Raw genomic sequence first — 18,561 nt, forward strand, 5'->3', positions numbered from 1 at the left:
AGACTTTAAACTGATGTGGTAATATTACAACCGAGGGCTGAGTTAAACATGAAAGGGGCTCAAACATATTAACCCTATTAAACCAGATGTGCGATCGCTCAATTCATTTTACTATCACTCTTCAACCATTTGCACCATAAAAAAATTTGAATTTCTCCTGATAGTAGAAACATTTTGCTTTCCGAAAGCAAATCACAGCTGTTTTTGTAGAGAGAAGATATTTGAACAGTTGCTGCGCTAAACTTTAGTGTTATTTTCTTGACCGCACATCTTCTGTCTTGTCCTCCAATCAAACATACCACACCAATAATGATCAGGTGACTTTCCCGCATGTCAGGTGCCCAATGCAAAAAAAAAAACACCTCACCCGAGTGTAAAACTTTGCAATATATGGAGGTTTATGCAAAATTGTAGTTTTTTCTATTTCAGTTTGCGCAGTTTAAAGGTTAATGGTAATGCAACCTTTGCTGCATTGTTTCAAACTCAAAATGCTGGGTTGTTTTAACCCATCGTTGGGTCAAATATATAATTTTTTTTGGTTAATTTTTTGGTTCATCCCCTTTGACCCAATGATGGGTAGAAAATAACCCAGTATTTTAATGTGTGATAACATTTGTTTCAGTTTGAATACATCATTCAGAGTGTGAATTTAGCAATAATGCTGTGGTGTCCTGTTTTGGATTTCTTTTGTGTGTTTTAAGCATGTTTATTTAATAACTGAAAAGTAAAAAGAATGCAATGCATTGTTGATCCATGCATTTTTCAGTCACTGTTATCCAACTTGCTGTGCATTTAAAGTACAGGGTCTATATTTAGCATCAGTTTGTGTGTTTTTTTTCTCTGGGATTCAAACCCATTGCATGCTATACCAACAGAGCCACAGTACTGCAGTCTCTAATGCTGTTTATTATAAATGAAGTGCAGTTGATAAAGTCAAGATATCCAATAATGATTTAATAGACCTGTCTGTCATTAACGATTCTCTGAATCTGTATTATATCATCCGCATTGACTCGAAGCTTCATGTAAACTGGAACCGAGTCAAATTATGATGGAAGAGTAATTGAGCGGCTGGAATCCAACCAGACACAAAATACAACAGAATCGATCCACCTAATTTAATTTCTCCTCCCGCTATCATTTCCAAGTCCTGTTTACGAGTTATGCGATGGCTTTTGAAAGATATAAAATCACAGCTGTAATTTTATGACGCCATCTGTCCGGCTTATTATAGAATGTTTAGGGGAGAATAAAGGAGAAAAAGCTTCTCGCTTCTGTCCCTGGAGTCTTTTCTTACATCACTTTCAGATGACGAGGTTGTCGGGTGGAAGTCTTTCAGTGCCGGTGTTTGTGAAAAGGTCATTTGAGAACAGGAACAGTTTGTAAAGTTTGCGTATGTGGTTTTGAAAGCCAGGATAGACTCTTATGAGTGACAGGCAGTTTTTTCTTGCTCTATTCAGGCTACTTTAACGTCTCTTTCTGAAAAAGGTTTGGTGTTTTAGAGCAAAGCATGCTGGGTAATTCTAAGAGATCTTACTCAAATGGTCACTTTGTAGAAGACAGTTTAAGTATAAAAGCGGTAATGGCAAATGGAAAGAAAACCGCACAAATAATCACATGCTTTCGAATCAATTAGTGCTTTAGCGTTTACTGAAAGAAAACTGAATGGCTTTTAAAGCAAAACAGGTAGATGTTGTGAAACATTTCATTAAATATTTCACAAAGGTGTGGTAAAATATTTGTGAAGTTTTTTTTTAACTCTCTGGGGTTGCCTGTGGGCGCCGCAAACTCCTTATTTTATTAATCACTCCGCAAAGAGACTTAGATTACTCTGCTGATACATAATTTATACATAATTTAAAACATTAAAGTGTCTTAGAAATGTATTACTGAAATATGTAACAAAGACAGAGATCTGTAGTACTAATTGTGGTGTTACACCGTTAAAAAGTTTTTCCACATTTCTGTGTTCAGGATTATTTGGACGGGGCTAAAATAGTGGCTTGATGACACGCTAGAGACACCGAGCATGGCCCCGCCCTTAACACAATCACGAGCATCAGTTCAGGATGTAGCGGTATTTAAAATTTGAGATAAATGGCAGCTTTCCCACGAGTGGGCCTGGTTTCATCACAGTACTTGAGAGCAGATAATCCTGCCTATTTTTACAAGATTTTGTTAACTTATTTTATTTATTTTTAATTATTTAAATTTGGCTGGGTTGTAAAAAACTCTTTTTCTGTTTTGAGAACACATTTAATATTGGACTTTACATAATGACCAACGCAATTTACCAAGAGCCGCATCTGAACAGGGAAACTCCCACACATGGAAGAAGGTCAATTGCAAAAGTCCATGCATTTTCATTGCGTGTCTTTAGTAAATCCTGACAGTAGTTGTTTTTTTTTTAATGGCAAAATAGGCGTTTGTGATTGGGCAAGCTGTTAGTAAATCTGGCTCATAGTGTAAAAATGCTGTCGACTTTTTGTGACCCTGGACAACAAAACCAGTCATATGGGGTCGAAGTTTAATAAATGAGCTTTCCATTGATGTATGGTTTGTTTAGCCCATTCACATGAAATGCGTATAAATGGCACACAGTTCCAATTTTGCATGCATATGATACGCCAGTCCTTTCCATTAACTTATACGGCGCATATTTTCGTGTTGTTTTATTTCATTTTCTTTCAGCTTTTTACCATTGTCGCTTGGGTTTGGGGTTAGAGCAAGTTTTTGTAACATAAAATTACACCCTAAACCAAACCCCAATTCTAACCCCCACTCCAACCGACCATGGTTTAAAAGTAGACAAAACATGAAGAAACCTATATATTAAATGACATCTTAAAGCAAATCCAAAATCTAACCCCAAATCCAAGTAAAATAGTGAAAGAAAGAGAGACTAATAAATAAAACGACATGAAAAGAAGCGCCATATTTCAAGAGAATGGGCTGGGTTTGTTAGGATATGACAATATTTTGCTAAGATATTTAAAAACCTGGAATCAGGATGCAAAAAAAAAACAGTTGTTCAAATAAAGTCCTTAACAACACATATTACTAATGCTAAATAATTTGTGATATATTACGGTAGGAAATATACAAAATATATTTACATGATCTTTACTTTACATTATCATTTTTGACATAAAAAAAGATAATTTTACTCATACAATGTATTGTTGGCTATTGCTACATATACTTTGCGACTTATAACTGGTTTTGTGGTCCAGGGTCACGTTTGTAAACCAAATTGTTCATCCAAATCAGTAGACTCATCGGGCCGTATCATACACCCGGCGCAATGCGCACTGCAAGTGTCTTTTGCTAGTTTCAACCCGGCGCAATGATCATTTTCACGTTTAGCGCCACGTTGTTTAAATAGCAAATGCGTCAGTCTCTTCTCCCATGCTCATCCAAAGTATCATATGTTATTATTATTAGCATGCTAACATGTGCTTATGCTAATTAGTATGACATAAAAACGTTTTATATAAAATAACAGAATTGAGTTATTCAGACTACACTACATTGAGTTGAGGCAACTAATTGCAACTGAGTATTGCCATTTACTTTAAATTGAGTTGGACTAACTCAATATATTTTTTTTGTGTAAAGCAGTTTTTTATGAGTTAGGGGTACACATTCACATTGGATGGAAATCCTGCCCACAGTTTTATTGAGTTAATCCAATGAATAATTTTTTTGAGTGTACTCTATTTTGTGATAAATGAACACTTGCAGACAAGACATTTCTGATCTAATTTCGCCGGACCATGGGGCGGTGGCACAATGAATAATAACGCAGAAGGTGTGTTAGTATAGGGGTGACACATTTAATGTTACTCCCATCAATGTTTTTAACACAACTTGTGTTGTCCCTTTCATTTATTTTAACATGAAATAACACATTAAATGGCATGACACACACAATTTGTAAAAAATGAACACATAATTTTTTGCAGTGTAGCCTATCCATTCATTTACAGCAATTGAAGCCTGTTAATTTTACATCCATGACTGAAAGAAAACGACATATAAAGGTTTATATGTACCAAGATTATTTTTAATATCAATCTTAAACTGGTGGTCTTCTTCCTCTGCTTAGTTTTTCAGTTTACAAATTTTGCCATCTAAAAAGGATATCGGCAACGGTGCGAGCGCAACTGGCTTTTAAAGGGGATGAGAGCTGAGACTGTCATTGGCTTATTGCACGTTACGCCCAAACACACCCATTACTCATTATGAGAATAGTAACAACCCGCTTGGCGCACACACCATTTTTCCCGTTGTTAAATTAGCAAAAGTGTCATTGGACACTCCCCTTTAGAGCGTGCGCTGTGCGCTTTTGACAGTGCACTTAGATCGTTAAAATAGTGCCCATCGACTCTGATCTGGATATGATTATGCATTTTGAGCAAACTCAGTTGATTTCTGTTGAATTTAACAGTGCAGCATTGCAGTTTGGTGAATGATGATGTCTGTGACATGAAAAACCGACAGAATATTACTGATGATGAACCAGCAAATCTCAGGCGAGTAAATGAGCTCTTGTCCCATTAAAGAGTAAATGCAGCAGACTCCGAGCTAACTATCCTCCTGTACACATAGATACACTGAACAGAATACATCATGATTAGTGATGCACACTGAACAGAGTTGCTTACGGAGCACTTTTCACCCAACACGAGACCATTAGTCATGTGCCGACAAGGAGAACCGCTCGAACTGTAGCGGGGTTGCTTTTTCCACATTCACCCAGTATAACCTACAGTATATGCTATTTGTAATGTTTTGCCATATATTTAATTTAAATTTATAACATGAAAGGCAGCTTTAGCATCAACCTGCACACAAGTCAGAGACTGTAGTCAGGACACAGTGTATTTAGTACATTGAAGGTCATTCCAGCAGCAGGGTGAAGTGAAGGAAAATGAGCGTGAACGTGATTTAGTGAAGCATTGAGTTAACAGCACAAAGGTTGTGGGTTCGATTCTCAGCAAACACACACACCTACTGATTAAATGTATAGCTTGAGTCGTTTTGTATAAATTGGTCTCTCAAATGCATGAATGTAAATGGTTCAGAGCGTCATGGCAGAGATTGAGTCAAACGGTTTATTCGCATGAGATGGAAATTCATTTGCGGGCCACAAAGGTCAAGCAGGTGTCTGTCTGTATTCCAGAAGATAAGATGCAAGTTAGCAGTTAATGAAAGAGAAAGTGAAATGAAATGATCTTCGTGTGAATATAGTTAGACGTCAGAGCTCCATTCAGTTGAATATTATTTCCAGACGATAATATTGTCTAGCATATCAGCGGCGTCTCTTTCAGTGTCAGTCATTCTAGCGTGCTTTAGAAATGCTCTGCTAAAGCTTGTAATGTGATGAACATCTGAAAACCTTCTCAAGGGAACGCTCGCAGCTTTGTTATGACAGCTATGAAGTCCACAGTTTTTGCCAGACGTTTTATATCTCTATCCTAATGTATCAAAATATTAGTTCTGCTGGATGATAATAACAAAATAAGCCAAATATTAACCAAGCATCATTCATATATTTCTTATATATATATATTAAAAAGAATTAGCACATGTCACAAATATATTTTTATATGTTAAACTGTTGAAAGAAAGCAATTATTAATAGCAGATATGAGATGTTACTGTGGTATTTAAATAGATATTATTGGTATAAACTAATGAATGCTGTTATGTTGACAGTTTTAATTCAGATTGTGTGCGAGATATGAGAGGAACATTAGCGTTCACATGAGGAGACTGTAACTCACCAGGACACTTTTCATCTCAATAGAGGATAATCATTACACCATCATTACAATTACCAGATTCCATCTGAACAGTGTTTAAACTTAAATGAGTCATAATGGAGGAGGAAGAGAAGAGAAAATGCTGCTTGAATTATATTTCAGCTTCAACCTTATGCTGATCTGGGGTTGCCATTTTCAGCAAAGAAAAAGTCGATTTCAGATTATTTTAAAATGAAATGATGGTCTTATTTTTGACGTAAGATCCTTTATGTAAGACTTCCGGTGAGCCACTAAAGTTAATGGTAGTCGTATTGTCAGGGACACAGGTGTGCCATTTTGACTGTCTTGTAAATGTTTATTATGAAATCCAGAAAAATCGGCATCATTTGTTCAGATGGGGTTGTTATAATATTTGGTACAAACACACTAAATCTCTACAAAACATTTGTTTTGACTCTAATCCATGCACAAGATCTAAATGTGGATGTGGCGCACGTGCACCCATGATCTGTATTCACACATCCATCCAGTAAAACCTTTTATAGAAACTAATTGTTCAAAAACAACTAATATTGTGCTGATTAAAATAAGCTGGTTTATTTATTCTGCTACTATATATGTAATTTAAAAAATGTGAATACAGTACAAAATATATACACAACATAAACTGCTTTTAATTAATGTTTATAATAGTTCTTAATGTGTTTGCACATACTTTTGTTATGTTTTAAAGGATGAAGCAAATAATTTCAAAATAAGCAAATAATTTAATAAGCTCATGTCTTCATATTTTTTCATAGAACGAAAACAGTACTGAATAAATGTAATTGTTTAACATGTGTATTATGGTTTGTTCAAATAACTTACAATGTGTTGAATGAGAAAGATATTGCTGTCAGACCGCATCATAAAAACTCAAATCAATTAAAAATTGCAAATTTAAAAACCTCACACCAGACGGACAGTTGTGACATTTTTAACCACCGACTTAAACGTTTAAAAACACAAATTGTTTTATGTATAAACACTCGACTGAATTTCCTACTGTACAGGTACTGGTATATATCTATGCTTTTATTGTTGCTCGTTGAAGACCCGTCACCCCTGAGCAACAACACAAAATGATTAAATATATCTTCATATATCTTCTTAATTTCATCCTCTCACGGGTTATACATGGCAGATGTAGTAAATATTAACTGTTTAAATCATGTTTTATGCGTGCTCCCACCACACTGTTTTCTACTGGCAGGCTATTGAAACGACTTCTTGCACAAAGAAGAGAAATACGTCACATCACTTTCTTCCACGTTCTAAAATAAGGTGTATAGATTGTCATTCTTCGTTGATTTTGTAAATAAGAAATTAATTTTAATGTAATACTTATACAATCTTGCGTCCATCATTTTTGAGAACATCACTGAACCATGTTCCAGTGGAGTTTTACTATCCATCAAAACAGCTGCCATGGCACAAATACTTCATAATAACACAGTTCTGATATTTACCTTTAAAAGAAATGATAGCACAATAAGAAACGAGTTACAGGATATTTTTCTCCCAGTAATGGAAAGTTATTTTATACTTTCTGCACTTTGGCATTCTAGATCTACAGTAAATGAGTATGTGCCCTTTAAGGTATGTATTTATAACGTATGATGAGATGAGAAGAGTGATCATCTGTTTTTCTTAATTAAACTCGGCTTTGTTTTGAGCAACCGTTCACATTTTCAACTGCATTAATATGAAATAATAATTATGCTTCACATCTTTACATTCTTTATAGACATGTAGTGTATTTAAGAACACATTAGCATTCTCTATTTTCAAAATCGCATGATTATATCTAAGAAGTAGACAACATTTTTTTTACAATCGATTAATCGGGCAAGCATTTTTTTTAATTAACCAACTAATCGGATAAAAAATCGGATACATTTGTTGACAACAAATTTTATAATCAGTTATTATTGATTTTATCTATTCGTTTTTGCAGCCCTAAAAATAAAGTCATTTGACACCCAAATGCATGGTTTAGTATGTGCTAATTTTTATATTTTATATTTTTATTTTTTTACATTTTGAAACTTTTTTGTGTTATTTAGCACATTATGAGCTAGGTTTACTTATAGCTTGTGCCAGCGCAAACCATCATTTTGCCATTAAATAACATCTGTCTTAATTTTTCCAAAGATGCGCAGTGGATAATTAGTGCTTAAAGTCGCAATGAAATTGAAATGAAAAACTATATATATTTTTTAATATTGTGGTATTATAAGCAAATGACTTATCTGTGAGCTTCATTATTTTAACTCTTTCACCGCCAGCGTTTTTTAAAAAAGTTGCCAGCCAGCGCCACCGTTTTTCATGTTTTTCACCAAAGTTTAATGCCTTGCAGAAAATGTTCTTTTTTAAATATATAAACATACAATATACCAAATGAAAGAACAGACCCTCTGCTTTCAAACAAAAAAAAAACGTTTCATCCTACCGTATGTGGTTCTTTTGTAATCAGCTTTTGAATATGGGTAGGTTTCTGCAAAAGCACCACATTTTGAGCAAAAAGCAGATATAATTCCATTTTTGTGACGGACTTTTCATAGAGATCCCATTCAGAGCGATCATTAAAACAGACACGGACATGCAGCAGCTTGCCATAGGTCAATACTTCCGGTTTTAAAAGTTTATCCACCTAGTGGATAAAAGCGGTATTGCGGAAAGACGGAAATACTCGTCATTAGCGGGGAAGCGTTTTCTCTTAATTGACGAGATATCTCGTCAATGGCGGGGAAAAAGTTAAAAAAATTTGTGTGTGCTCATAATCTTTAATTAAAAAATGCAAGTCTCCTTCCCTCCTCAAATAGATCTCTTTTTACTTCCGGTCATAAGTATGGCAGGTGGGCGGGGTCCGGGAGAAGATCACAGCGGTTAGCAATTAGCAACACGACCCAACTTCAAACGATCCAATCAGATCTCGATGTACAAATTCAAATCCAGCCCTGCCTTATTTTATTCCAGAAGCTGTTTCATTTCGGATATACGTCACCACGGGGAAAATAAGGCAATCGCTACTTCCGTTTCATGGCGACTTTAAAAGGTGTAGTGTAGATATTTTTGTGACTGACCTAGGAGTTTCCCTTTCAGACACAAAATTTATGGGAGGAGATTATTTAAATAATTCACACAAGGTGATTAACTAATGTTAACGTGTGTGATATTACTGGTAATTATGCCATTATTTAACGCCAAGCATTTTTTAAAACCATTTTGCGCTTGAAATGACTGCAATTGTTGCTGATAGGAGAGGCATCACAGAGATCAGACAGCGTGTGGTACAATGCAGAGGATTTTTTTAACACGTAAGAGTTTATTTGAAATGTCAGAGTTACATATTATTCAAAAATATTGTTTGCCAAGCCATGTTATTTATTATTTGCTTGGGGAAATAAAAGAGGAGTCACTAAGAGAAGTCACACAATGTTTCAAAACTTCTTGTAATCCTTCATTTTTGTCCTCCAGTTCTTTTCAGTGTACAATAAAAATGCAGCATGAATATTAAAACAACATGGTTTTGCAAGTCAATTCAACAAACTATTTTTAAGTTTTGATCAGTGAATAGTTGACATAACTTATAAAAAACAGTCTAAGTTGTCTAACTTATTTTTATGTTGATTTGACAAAAATGCAGCATTTGGCTTCGTTAACTGGAATTTCACACCCAGAATTTTCCGCTGTGATGTTCGTGGTGCTGAACTCAAGTGCATCAGGTGTTAGTAGATCACCCACACCTCTTATTTGCAACCCTGAACTAATTTGTAAATTACATGGGTCATTATGGAAATCAGCTGTTGTGCCTGTATTATTTATTTTGCGCCTTTTTAGTGACTAATCCACAGATACATTATTACCTCTCCAATCAGCGCGTTTTTTTTTTTGGGGAATTTGTCCCATTATGTAAATCTGGCCATGTGTGCCATTTTGTATTGTTCCAATATCACAAAGATGTGTCAAGTTTGGGATAACGCATTTATTGTTAAATTACACCGACTTGTGCTGTTTTTAACACTTCCGTTTTTAGATTGTATATTAAGAATATAAACAATGAAAGTTTTACTTATATAGCAATTTTCACAATATTTCATTGCTGCAAAGCAGCTTTGCTGGAGAGATCACAGCTGTGCTTTATTATGAATAAACTACACTTATCGACCAATCAGCATCAGGGGCCAGATCTGTTTTGAAATGTTAACTCTTTCGCCGCCATTGACGAGATATCTCGTCAATTAAGAGAAACTTAACCAATGACGAGATTTTCCGTCTTTCGCAATACCGCTATTATCTTCTGCAACTTATACAACCCGGAAGTAGCGCCTCACGTGAAAGAGAAAGAACTCTGTGTATGTTTTAAAGATCGGTCTGCATCTGATCTCTATCAAAAGTCCTTCGCAAAAATGGAATTATCTCAGCTTTATGCTCAAAATTGGGTGTTTTTGAAGAAACCTACCCATGTTTGAGGGGTGATTACAAGAGAACTAATGAAGGTAGGATAAAACAGTTTTTTTTTTTTGAAAGCAGAGGGTCTGTTCTTTCATCTGATATATTGTTTGTTTATATATGTAAAGAAGAACATTTTCTGGAAGGCATTAAACTTTTGTGAAAATCATGAAAAATGCTGGCGCTGGCTGGCAACTTTTTTTTTTAAAAACGCTGGCGGGGAAAGAGTTAAGTGTTGTACTTATATTTGGAAACTGTGTAATAGTTGCATAATGTTAGGGTTGAGTTTATTTTTTTTTTCAAGGTGATAGGTGAAAATTGACTTGACTATTCAACAGTGTCACACATGTAAGTTAATCCAGCATGTTCCTATGCAGATATAAGAAGTCAATATCCATAATATCAGGAGCCCTCTAAATGTTTTTTTATTTTAATTGAAACTAAAAGTTCATACATTACTGAAATTGATATTTCAGACCTTTCAAGACTATATGGAAAAATAGGGGTCAGGTAATTTCTGTGTTCACATTAGCTCAGTCTGTGCCCCTCATCAACCTCATTCACCCAACTCACCCTGTGGAAATGCCACCGTCGTGTTAAATAAATGCCTGACAAATCAACTTTATAAATACTGAGTTCGCAATAACAGTTCAGAAGTATCCATCTCTTCATCAACCCTTACATCAAAGTATAAGAGAATCAGTAACCTATGTGTAAAATAATAATGCAGTTTGAGGTACGATGTATGAGTTGTAATGTCTGAGAAATCCAGTAAAGGCCTTCTACAGTATTTGATGTTCTTAGCAAATCAGAAGCTTCTAGTTAACCACTTTGTACCATGTTTGTGATGATGCCTCCAGGTACCGTGACTTACTGGCAGCAGAGGACATGAAGATGGAAGGATTTACACATGATGAAAATCAGATCCTGTAATGTCCAGTTCAGAGAGTTGTTGTTTTGCTCTCGGACAGGTCTAGTGAAATGAGGACTGATGATTTGGAGCTCCTGTCAGACAGAGTTTCAGTGACGGATAACAAGTTGGCCTCTGTGGAATGGCCATTTTTGAAACCTTATTGCTTGTCATAGAGTCCATTGTTCTGGGGTGAAACAGCAGAGATTAAAACAAAACTCAAAAGGATTTTTTGGCAGGAAAGATGTGAAAGAGAAATAATTATGTACTGTTTTTAAAACAGTAAACCTCAGACTTTATCTGAGCAGAGAATCAACTGAATCATATTGCATGGTCCATATCGGTCAGAAACATGAAAGACATTCACTGGATGTCCCTCAAAAACCCAAAGATCTGCTACTCTGTGTTTTGTGTAATGGTTAGTGTTGTAGTACTCGGCCCCTCAAAGTCTTGGTCATGTCTTGCTCTCAACTCTTAAAACTCTTGGTCATGTCTTGGTCTTTGTCCCTCAAAGTCTTGGTCTTGTCTTGCTCTCGACCCCTCAAAGTCTGGGTCTTGGTCCCCTCAAAGTATTGGTCATGTCTTGGTCTTTGTCTCCGCCCCTCAAAGTCTTGGTCTGTCTTGGTCTCAACCCTTCAAAGTCTTGGTCATGTCTTGGTCTCTGCCCGTCAAAGTCTTGGTCTTTTCTTGGTCTTCGCCCCTCAAACTTTGAGTCTTGTCTTGGTCTCAACTCTTAAAACTTTTGGTCATGTCTTGGTCTCTGTCCCTCAAAGTCTTGGTCATGTCTTGGTCTTTGTCCCTCAAAGTCTTGGTCTTGTCTTGCTCTCGACCCCTCAAAGTCTTGGTCTCGACCCCTCAAAGTATTGGTCATGTCTTGGTCTTTGTCTCCGCCCCTCAAAGTCTTGGTCTGTCTTGGTCTCAACCCTTCAAAGTCTTGGTCTTTTCTTGGTCTCCGCCCCTCAAAGTTTTGGTCTTGTCTTGGTCTCAACTCTTAAAACTCTTGGTCATGTCTTGGTCTCTGTCCCTCAAAGTCTTGGTCATGTCTTGGTCTTTGTCCCTCAAAGTCTTGGTCTTGTCTTGCTCTCGACCCCTTAAAGTACTGGTCATGTCTTGGTCTCTGCCCTTCAAAGTCTTTGTCATGTCTTGGTCTCTGCCCGTCAAAGTCCTGGTCTTCTCTTGGTCTCCATCCCTCAAAGTCTTGGTCTTTTCTTGGTCTCCGCCCCTCAAAGTCTTGGTCTTTTCTTTGTCTCCGCCTCTCAAAGTCTTGGTCTTGTCTTGGTCTCGACCCCTCAAAGTCTTGGTCATGTCTTGGTCTCTGCCCTTCAAAGTCTTCGTCAAAGTCTTGTCTTTGCCCCTCAAAGTCTTTGTGTTGTCTTGGCCTGTCAAAGTCTTGGTCATGGTCTCCGCCCCTCAAAGTCTTTGTGTTGTCTTGGCCCCTCAAAGTCTTTGTTTTGTCTTGGTCTCTGCCCCTCAAAGTCTTGGTCTTGTCTTGCTCTCCATCCCTCAAAGTCTTGGTTTTGTCTTGGTCTCCGCCCCTCAAAGTCTTTGTGTTGTCTTGGTCTTAGCCCCGTAAAGTCTTGGTCTTGTCTTGGTCTCCGCCCCTGAAAGTCTTGGTCTTGGTCTCAGCCCCTCAAAGTCTTGATCTGGTCTTGCTCTCGGCCCCTAAAAGTCTTGATCTTGTCTTGGTCTCCGCCCCTCAAAGTCTTGGTTTGCGACACTCTCTTGTTTTGGTCTTGTCATGGTCTTGGTTTAGTTGGTCCCGACAGCAACACTGATAATGGTCAATGAATGCTATCAATACTCCTCCAATGAAGTTTTCAGTGTGTTCGCATTCTTCTTTCTCGTTCTAGTTTTGTCATCTGTGTTGGGTGGGTGATGTATTGCTTTTGTGATCGTATTGATTTCTTTCTTCTTTGACTTTTTACATCATGATGTTTTTCTCTATTAGGTTATTTAAACTGTACAGTACAGTGTTATTAAGCTGGCCATAGCTTAGCCACAATGAAAGTGTGCATTTCAAAACATGAATAAAGTGAAACAAAGTCATTTAGCTGTAAATCCAGCAGAAACTTCAGCAATGACAGAGATCACAACCCGGCCTGTCTTCAACTCATTACATGTTTCCTTTCATTTCAATAAAGTTCAGCGTTTTTTAACTTCTTGACTCTTAGCAGTGCAGTGATTTAATGTTGTGGTTTCAAGCTGGTGTCACATCAGCCGGGCGTTCCTGAACTTTGACTCGTGTTTCGGGAGGGGCTACGACCGAACCCCAGCCAGCATCAATAATTCAGACTTCACATTAATTACAAAATCACTCCGCGGTGCGCCGAGCGCAGTACAGCGAAGTCATCCATCAAGCCTTTCAGCCGTCTCACATAAAGCTCACATTCCTCCTGGGGTTCAGACTGTGGGAAAAAAACCCATTCTTTCATTTCCACAGGTCTCCCGGCAGGTGTTTGCTTGCGTGTGTGTTGTTGTGTTTGTGTATTGTTGTGTGCATTACAACACAATCTTAAAGGTTACAATGTTGCCGTGCTCACCAGCTGTCATTGGAGAATTCAATTAAGACATCACAGCACCAGGCAGACCAGATCAAAGCCAAATGATGAAAATTGTCAATAGTGGCATGGTTATGAAATGCCATGGCAATATCATTCTCCTATGAATCAAAAGATGAATGGTTTTCATCTCGGAACCAGCGGGAACGACCTCTGATTGAATCAGCAGAATTTCAAAGGAATTATCCTGATAATATTATTTCACCTTTTTCGTCCTCATTCCAATGCAGGTTGCAATCTTAAAATGGTATAAATCCTTTGGTCACAGCTTCCAACATTAAAAATATTAACGGTAGATGTAAAATCAGACCGTTTCTGTCAGGCTATCTGCTGATTTGTGGGTGAATATCATGGAAACATTTCCAGTGAAACTGAAATGCTTCCTATGATGATGATGAGTTTGTTTGCTGTAAATCTGCAGAGCTCATTTTGATGCTATGTAATATGAGCAGGCAGACTGTGGGCTGTGTTTCAGCTCTTGTCATGGGAAATCATGTTCACTCTTGTTAGGAGAAGTTTTGGCCATGTGAGGACGACTTATAATCACCTGAGTGACTGTAACGCCTGTGGACGTCCACCTGCTCTACACACACACACACACACACATATGAACTCATCAACTCCAAACCAAATCTCGCTAGCACTGTGTTGTATAAGAAAAATATATTGTCAAGGACGGATTATGACTCATGGCACGGGTGTCTCAAAGGCCCCCAAGCACCACATATTTTTCAAAAACAGTCTTGCACCTGTACAGTCAGGATTTACAATTACGCAAAAAAAACCCCACAATATTCACTTTTACACCCAAAATGGCATTTTTTGTATGTATTGCACTAGTATTGAACATCTAAATGCTGCTGACCTTTCCAAATCATATTACAGGGGACTATTTCTTACATTATTTACAATTTTGCATGTAGAAGATGAGCGTTTGCAGTCCATGCATTACAAACAAGCAGTGCCACCAAAGCATTTACACAGCTAACACACAAACTACCACTTACTATACATGATTTATTCGTCATTTATGGTCATTTGACTTGTCAGCTGGCAACTGTTACGTCTCAGGGAAATCATTTCTTTACCATAACATGGTCGACTCAATGATCACATACGTTACCAAGAACGTTTCAGATATTTGTACTATTTTGGTAATTTCATAACTTAGGCTACTGGCCCCCTACGAAATTTAACCATGGTTTTACTACAGTTATAACCAAAAACCATGGTTACTGTAGTAAAGCCATGGTTAATTTTCGTAATAGGCCAATTTCGTAAGGGAAATACATCACATCACTTACTTCCGTGTTCGAAAATAAGGTGCAATAAACCGTCCCTGGATATGTATGATATTTGCTGTTGAAACAAAAAGTGTGTTTAGATGATTTGCTGCATGATATTGTGATTTAAATTTGACCTTGGATTCATTCAGTCGGACTTGTTATCCAAGCATGTGTGTTTGAGGATATTTTATAATTAAAATCTATCTGAATATACCTAAATTGAATCTCTGCTAAAAACTGCATTACTCACATAATGGATGAATTCCAACTGAGTTTAATTCGCTTAGATGAAGTTCATAGAGTTCTTGAAACAGGTCATGAACAAGGCCATGATGGTGATGAAACAAAAATGATCTTGCTAAAAGATGTTATGATAATTGTGTTTCTCTCTCTGTCTGTCTGTAGGGAAGAGGCCATCATGTCTACATACTTTGAGACGGTGGACGATCTGTTGGCATCATTCGGACCGGCAAGGGATTGTTCCAAAGACAATGGAGGATGTCGGAAGAACTTCAAGTGCGTTACGGACCGACGGATGGACTCGACCGGCTGCATGGTGAGTTGCCACGGTGACCACGCTCGGTGTGATTTATGATTGACAGCCGTCTGAGTATTTTAATGTGTTGCTAAGTGGCCCGTCACGGAGAGCGGCGTTTATGAGGAGAGTCGATCCCGGCAGATTTATCTCATTACAGGCAGATACGTTTGTCTGTGTTACACATGCAGATTAAAGGGAAGCAGATGAGAAGGAAACGCGGTTAATAGGTTTTGGGGGTGAAACTGATGAGCTCACGGCTCGGTGTTGATGGATTAATCAATCACACGCGAGGCTTTCATCACTTACAACACTGCTTCATATTAGAAATGAAAGCCTGATGCTGATTTAGCAATCTGATCATGTTGTGCTTTAGAGGAGGAGTTTGTCTATTATTCTTCAGATGGACAAGATGAGTGTTTAGAAACAACCAAAAGCTTGTATTTAAATACACTCACCTAAAGGATTATTAAGGAACACCATACTAATACTGTGCTTGACCCCTTTTGCCTTCAGAACTGGCTTAATTCTACGTGGCATTGATTCAACAAGCTGCTGAAAGCATTCTTTAGAAATGTTGGCCCATATTGATAGGATAGCATCTTGCAGTTGATGAAGATTTGTGGGATGCACATCCAGGGCACGAAGCTCCCGTTTCACCACATCCCAAAGATGCTCTATTAGGTTGAGATCTGGTGACTGTGGGGGCCATTTTAGTACAGTGAACTCATTGTCATGTTCAAGAAACCAATTTAAAAATGATTCAAGCTTTGTGACATGGTGCATTATCCTGCTGGAAGTAGCCATCAGAGGATGGGCACATGGTGGTCATAAAGGGATGGACATGGTCAGAAACAATGCTCAGGTAGATTGTGGCATTTAAACAATGCTCAATTGACACTAAGAGGCCTAAAGTGTGCCAAGAAAACATCCCCCACACCATTACACCACCACCACCAGCCTCCACAGTGGTAACAAGGCATAATGGATCCATGTTCTCATTCTGTTTACACCAAATTCTACCATCTGAATGTCTCAACAGAAATCGAGACTCATCAGACCAGGCAACATTTTTCTAGTCTTCAACTGTCCAATTTCGGTGAGCTCGTGCAAATTGTAGCCTCTTTTTCCTATTTGTAGTGGAGATGAGTGGTACCGGTGGGGTCTTCTGCTGTTGTAGCCCATCCGCCTCAAGGTTGTGCGTGTTGTGGCTTCACAAATGCTTTGCTGCATACCTCGGTTGTAACGAGTGGTTATTTCAGTCAAAGTTGATCTTCTATCAGCTTGAATCAGTCGTCTCATTCTCCTCTGACCTCTAGCATCAACAAGGCATTTTCACCCACAGGACTGCCGCATACTGGATGTTTTTCCCTTTTCACACACTATTTTTTGTAAACCCTAAAAATGGTTGTGTGTAAAAATCCCAGTAACTGAGCAGATTGTGAAATACTCAGACCGGCCCGTCTGGCACGAACAACCATGCCACGCTCAAAATTGCTAAAATCAACTTTTTTTTCCATTCTGACATTCAGTTTGGAGTTCAGGAGATTGTCTTGACCAGGACCACACCCCTAAATGCATTGAAGCGACTGCCATGTGATTGGTTGATTAGATAATTGCATTAATGAGAAATTGAACAGGTGTTCCTAATAATCCTTTAGGTGAGTGTACATATATGTACTTAATAGGTTTTAATGATGGTGCTTCATCATCTTTTGGTGAGATTGGAACGACATGAGAGAGTAAATGATGCAAAATTTTTACTTTTTGAGATTATTAATGATGCATGGTTGCATTTAATGCATTGTAGTTGAGACCAAAGCATGGTGTCCTGAAGCACAAGTACAATGTTAGTAGACTGTTAATGCGAGATTATTACTATAAAACATTTGCATGTTGCCAAATAATTGCTATTTGGTTATATGCAAAGAAAATTGCTAAACTGTCATAATAAAGCATCATGTTTACTGTCTGCGGTGCACACAATTTGCTTTCTTTAGAGTAAAACAGATGTCCAAATGGTTGAATGTGCATCGACTCCAAAGCTTTCTGTTCATTTGTTGTGTTTATTGTGCGTGACAGGGAAAATTCATACCTGACATTTATCACAAATGTTTTAGTGCAATTGTAAATTTAAATCACATGGCTGAGAAGAGTAAATGGAGGGGTTTTAATGCTCAGTATGATGGATTTCGAATCTAGGTGTTCATTATAGCATTGTGAAATGACGGGAGTAAAGCCGCTGACATCACATGCGCACCTGCCAGCTAGCGTGCAGAAGTCGTTCTTATGAAAACAAAGCATGCTTTAAACAATCAGTCGGGGCACTTTCCGGACATTTTCTGCCATCGCTGCTTAATCCCTTTAAGTGTACACTTCACCTCTATTACTGAGAGTGTGGAGAAATGGCAGAGGAAGGTAAAGCTTTTAAAGTTAGCTGTGCTGAAGAGCAGACGATGCAGAAGGACTCGTGACCTCGACCCGACTCGTGAGATTCAGAACTGAATCCACTTCAGGCAGTAACCAGGACACCTTCACCGTCTCAGGTGTCAGCTTGGAAACAGAGAGACGTACTTAGACACGCTGGATGGGACTGGAGTTTGGCTAAGATTAAACACTTGAAGGGCATGTATTATGCCCATTTTTATAAGATGTAATATTAGTCTCAGGTGTGCCTAGAATGTGTCTGTGAAGTTTCAGCTAAAAAATACCCCACAGATCATGTCCAAAATGCACGATTTGGGTCAAAATAAAAATAACTGTTTTCATGTCTGTACCTTTTAATGCAAATGAGCTATAGCTCCGCACCCCCTTACCAATGACATGAGGGAGTAAACTGACATTTTTACTTTTAAGATTATTAATGATGCATGGTTGCATTTAATGCATTGCGGTGTATACCAAGGCATGGTGTCCTGAAGCACAAGTACAATGTTAGTAGACTGTAAATGGGAGATTATTACTATAAAATCAGATTATGAAACATTTGCATGTTTCCAAATAGTTGCTA

At 37.8% G+C, this 18,561-nt stretch overlaps 1 protein-coding gene across 2 annotated transcripts in view; it reads left to right on the top strand.

Moving 5' to 3' along the window:
• LOC129440778 (astrotactin-2) overlaps positions 1–18,561 on the top strand; it is a 427,123-nt gene that overhangs the window by 274,628 nt on the left and 133,934 nt on the right. For both annotated transcript variants that reach the window (XM_073860480.1, XM_055200291.2), the window contains exon 11: positions 15,422–15,572. In XM_073860480.1, the coding sequence (XP_073716581.1) occupies positions 15,422–15,572 (151 nt within the window). The remainder of the gene's footprint in view (positions 1–15,421; positions 15,573–18,561) is intronic.

This window comes from Misgurnus anguillicaudatus, chromosome 22, assembly GCF_027580225.2.
Source record: "Misgurnus anguillicaudatus chromosome 22, ASM2758022v2, whole genome shotgun sequence".
Taxonomy (NCBI): Eukaryota; Metazoa; Chordata; class Actinopteri; order Cypriniformes; family Cobitidae; genus Misgurnus; species Misgurnus anguillicaudatus.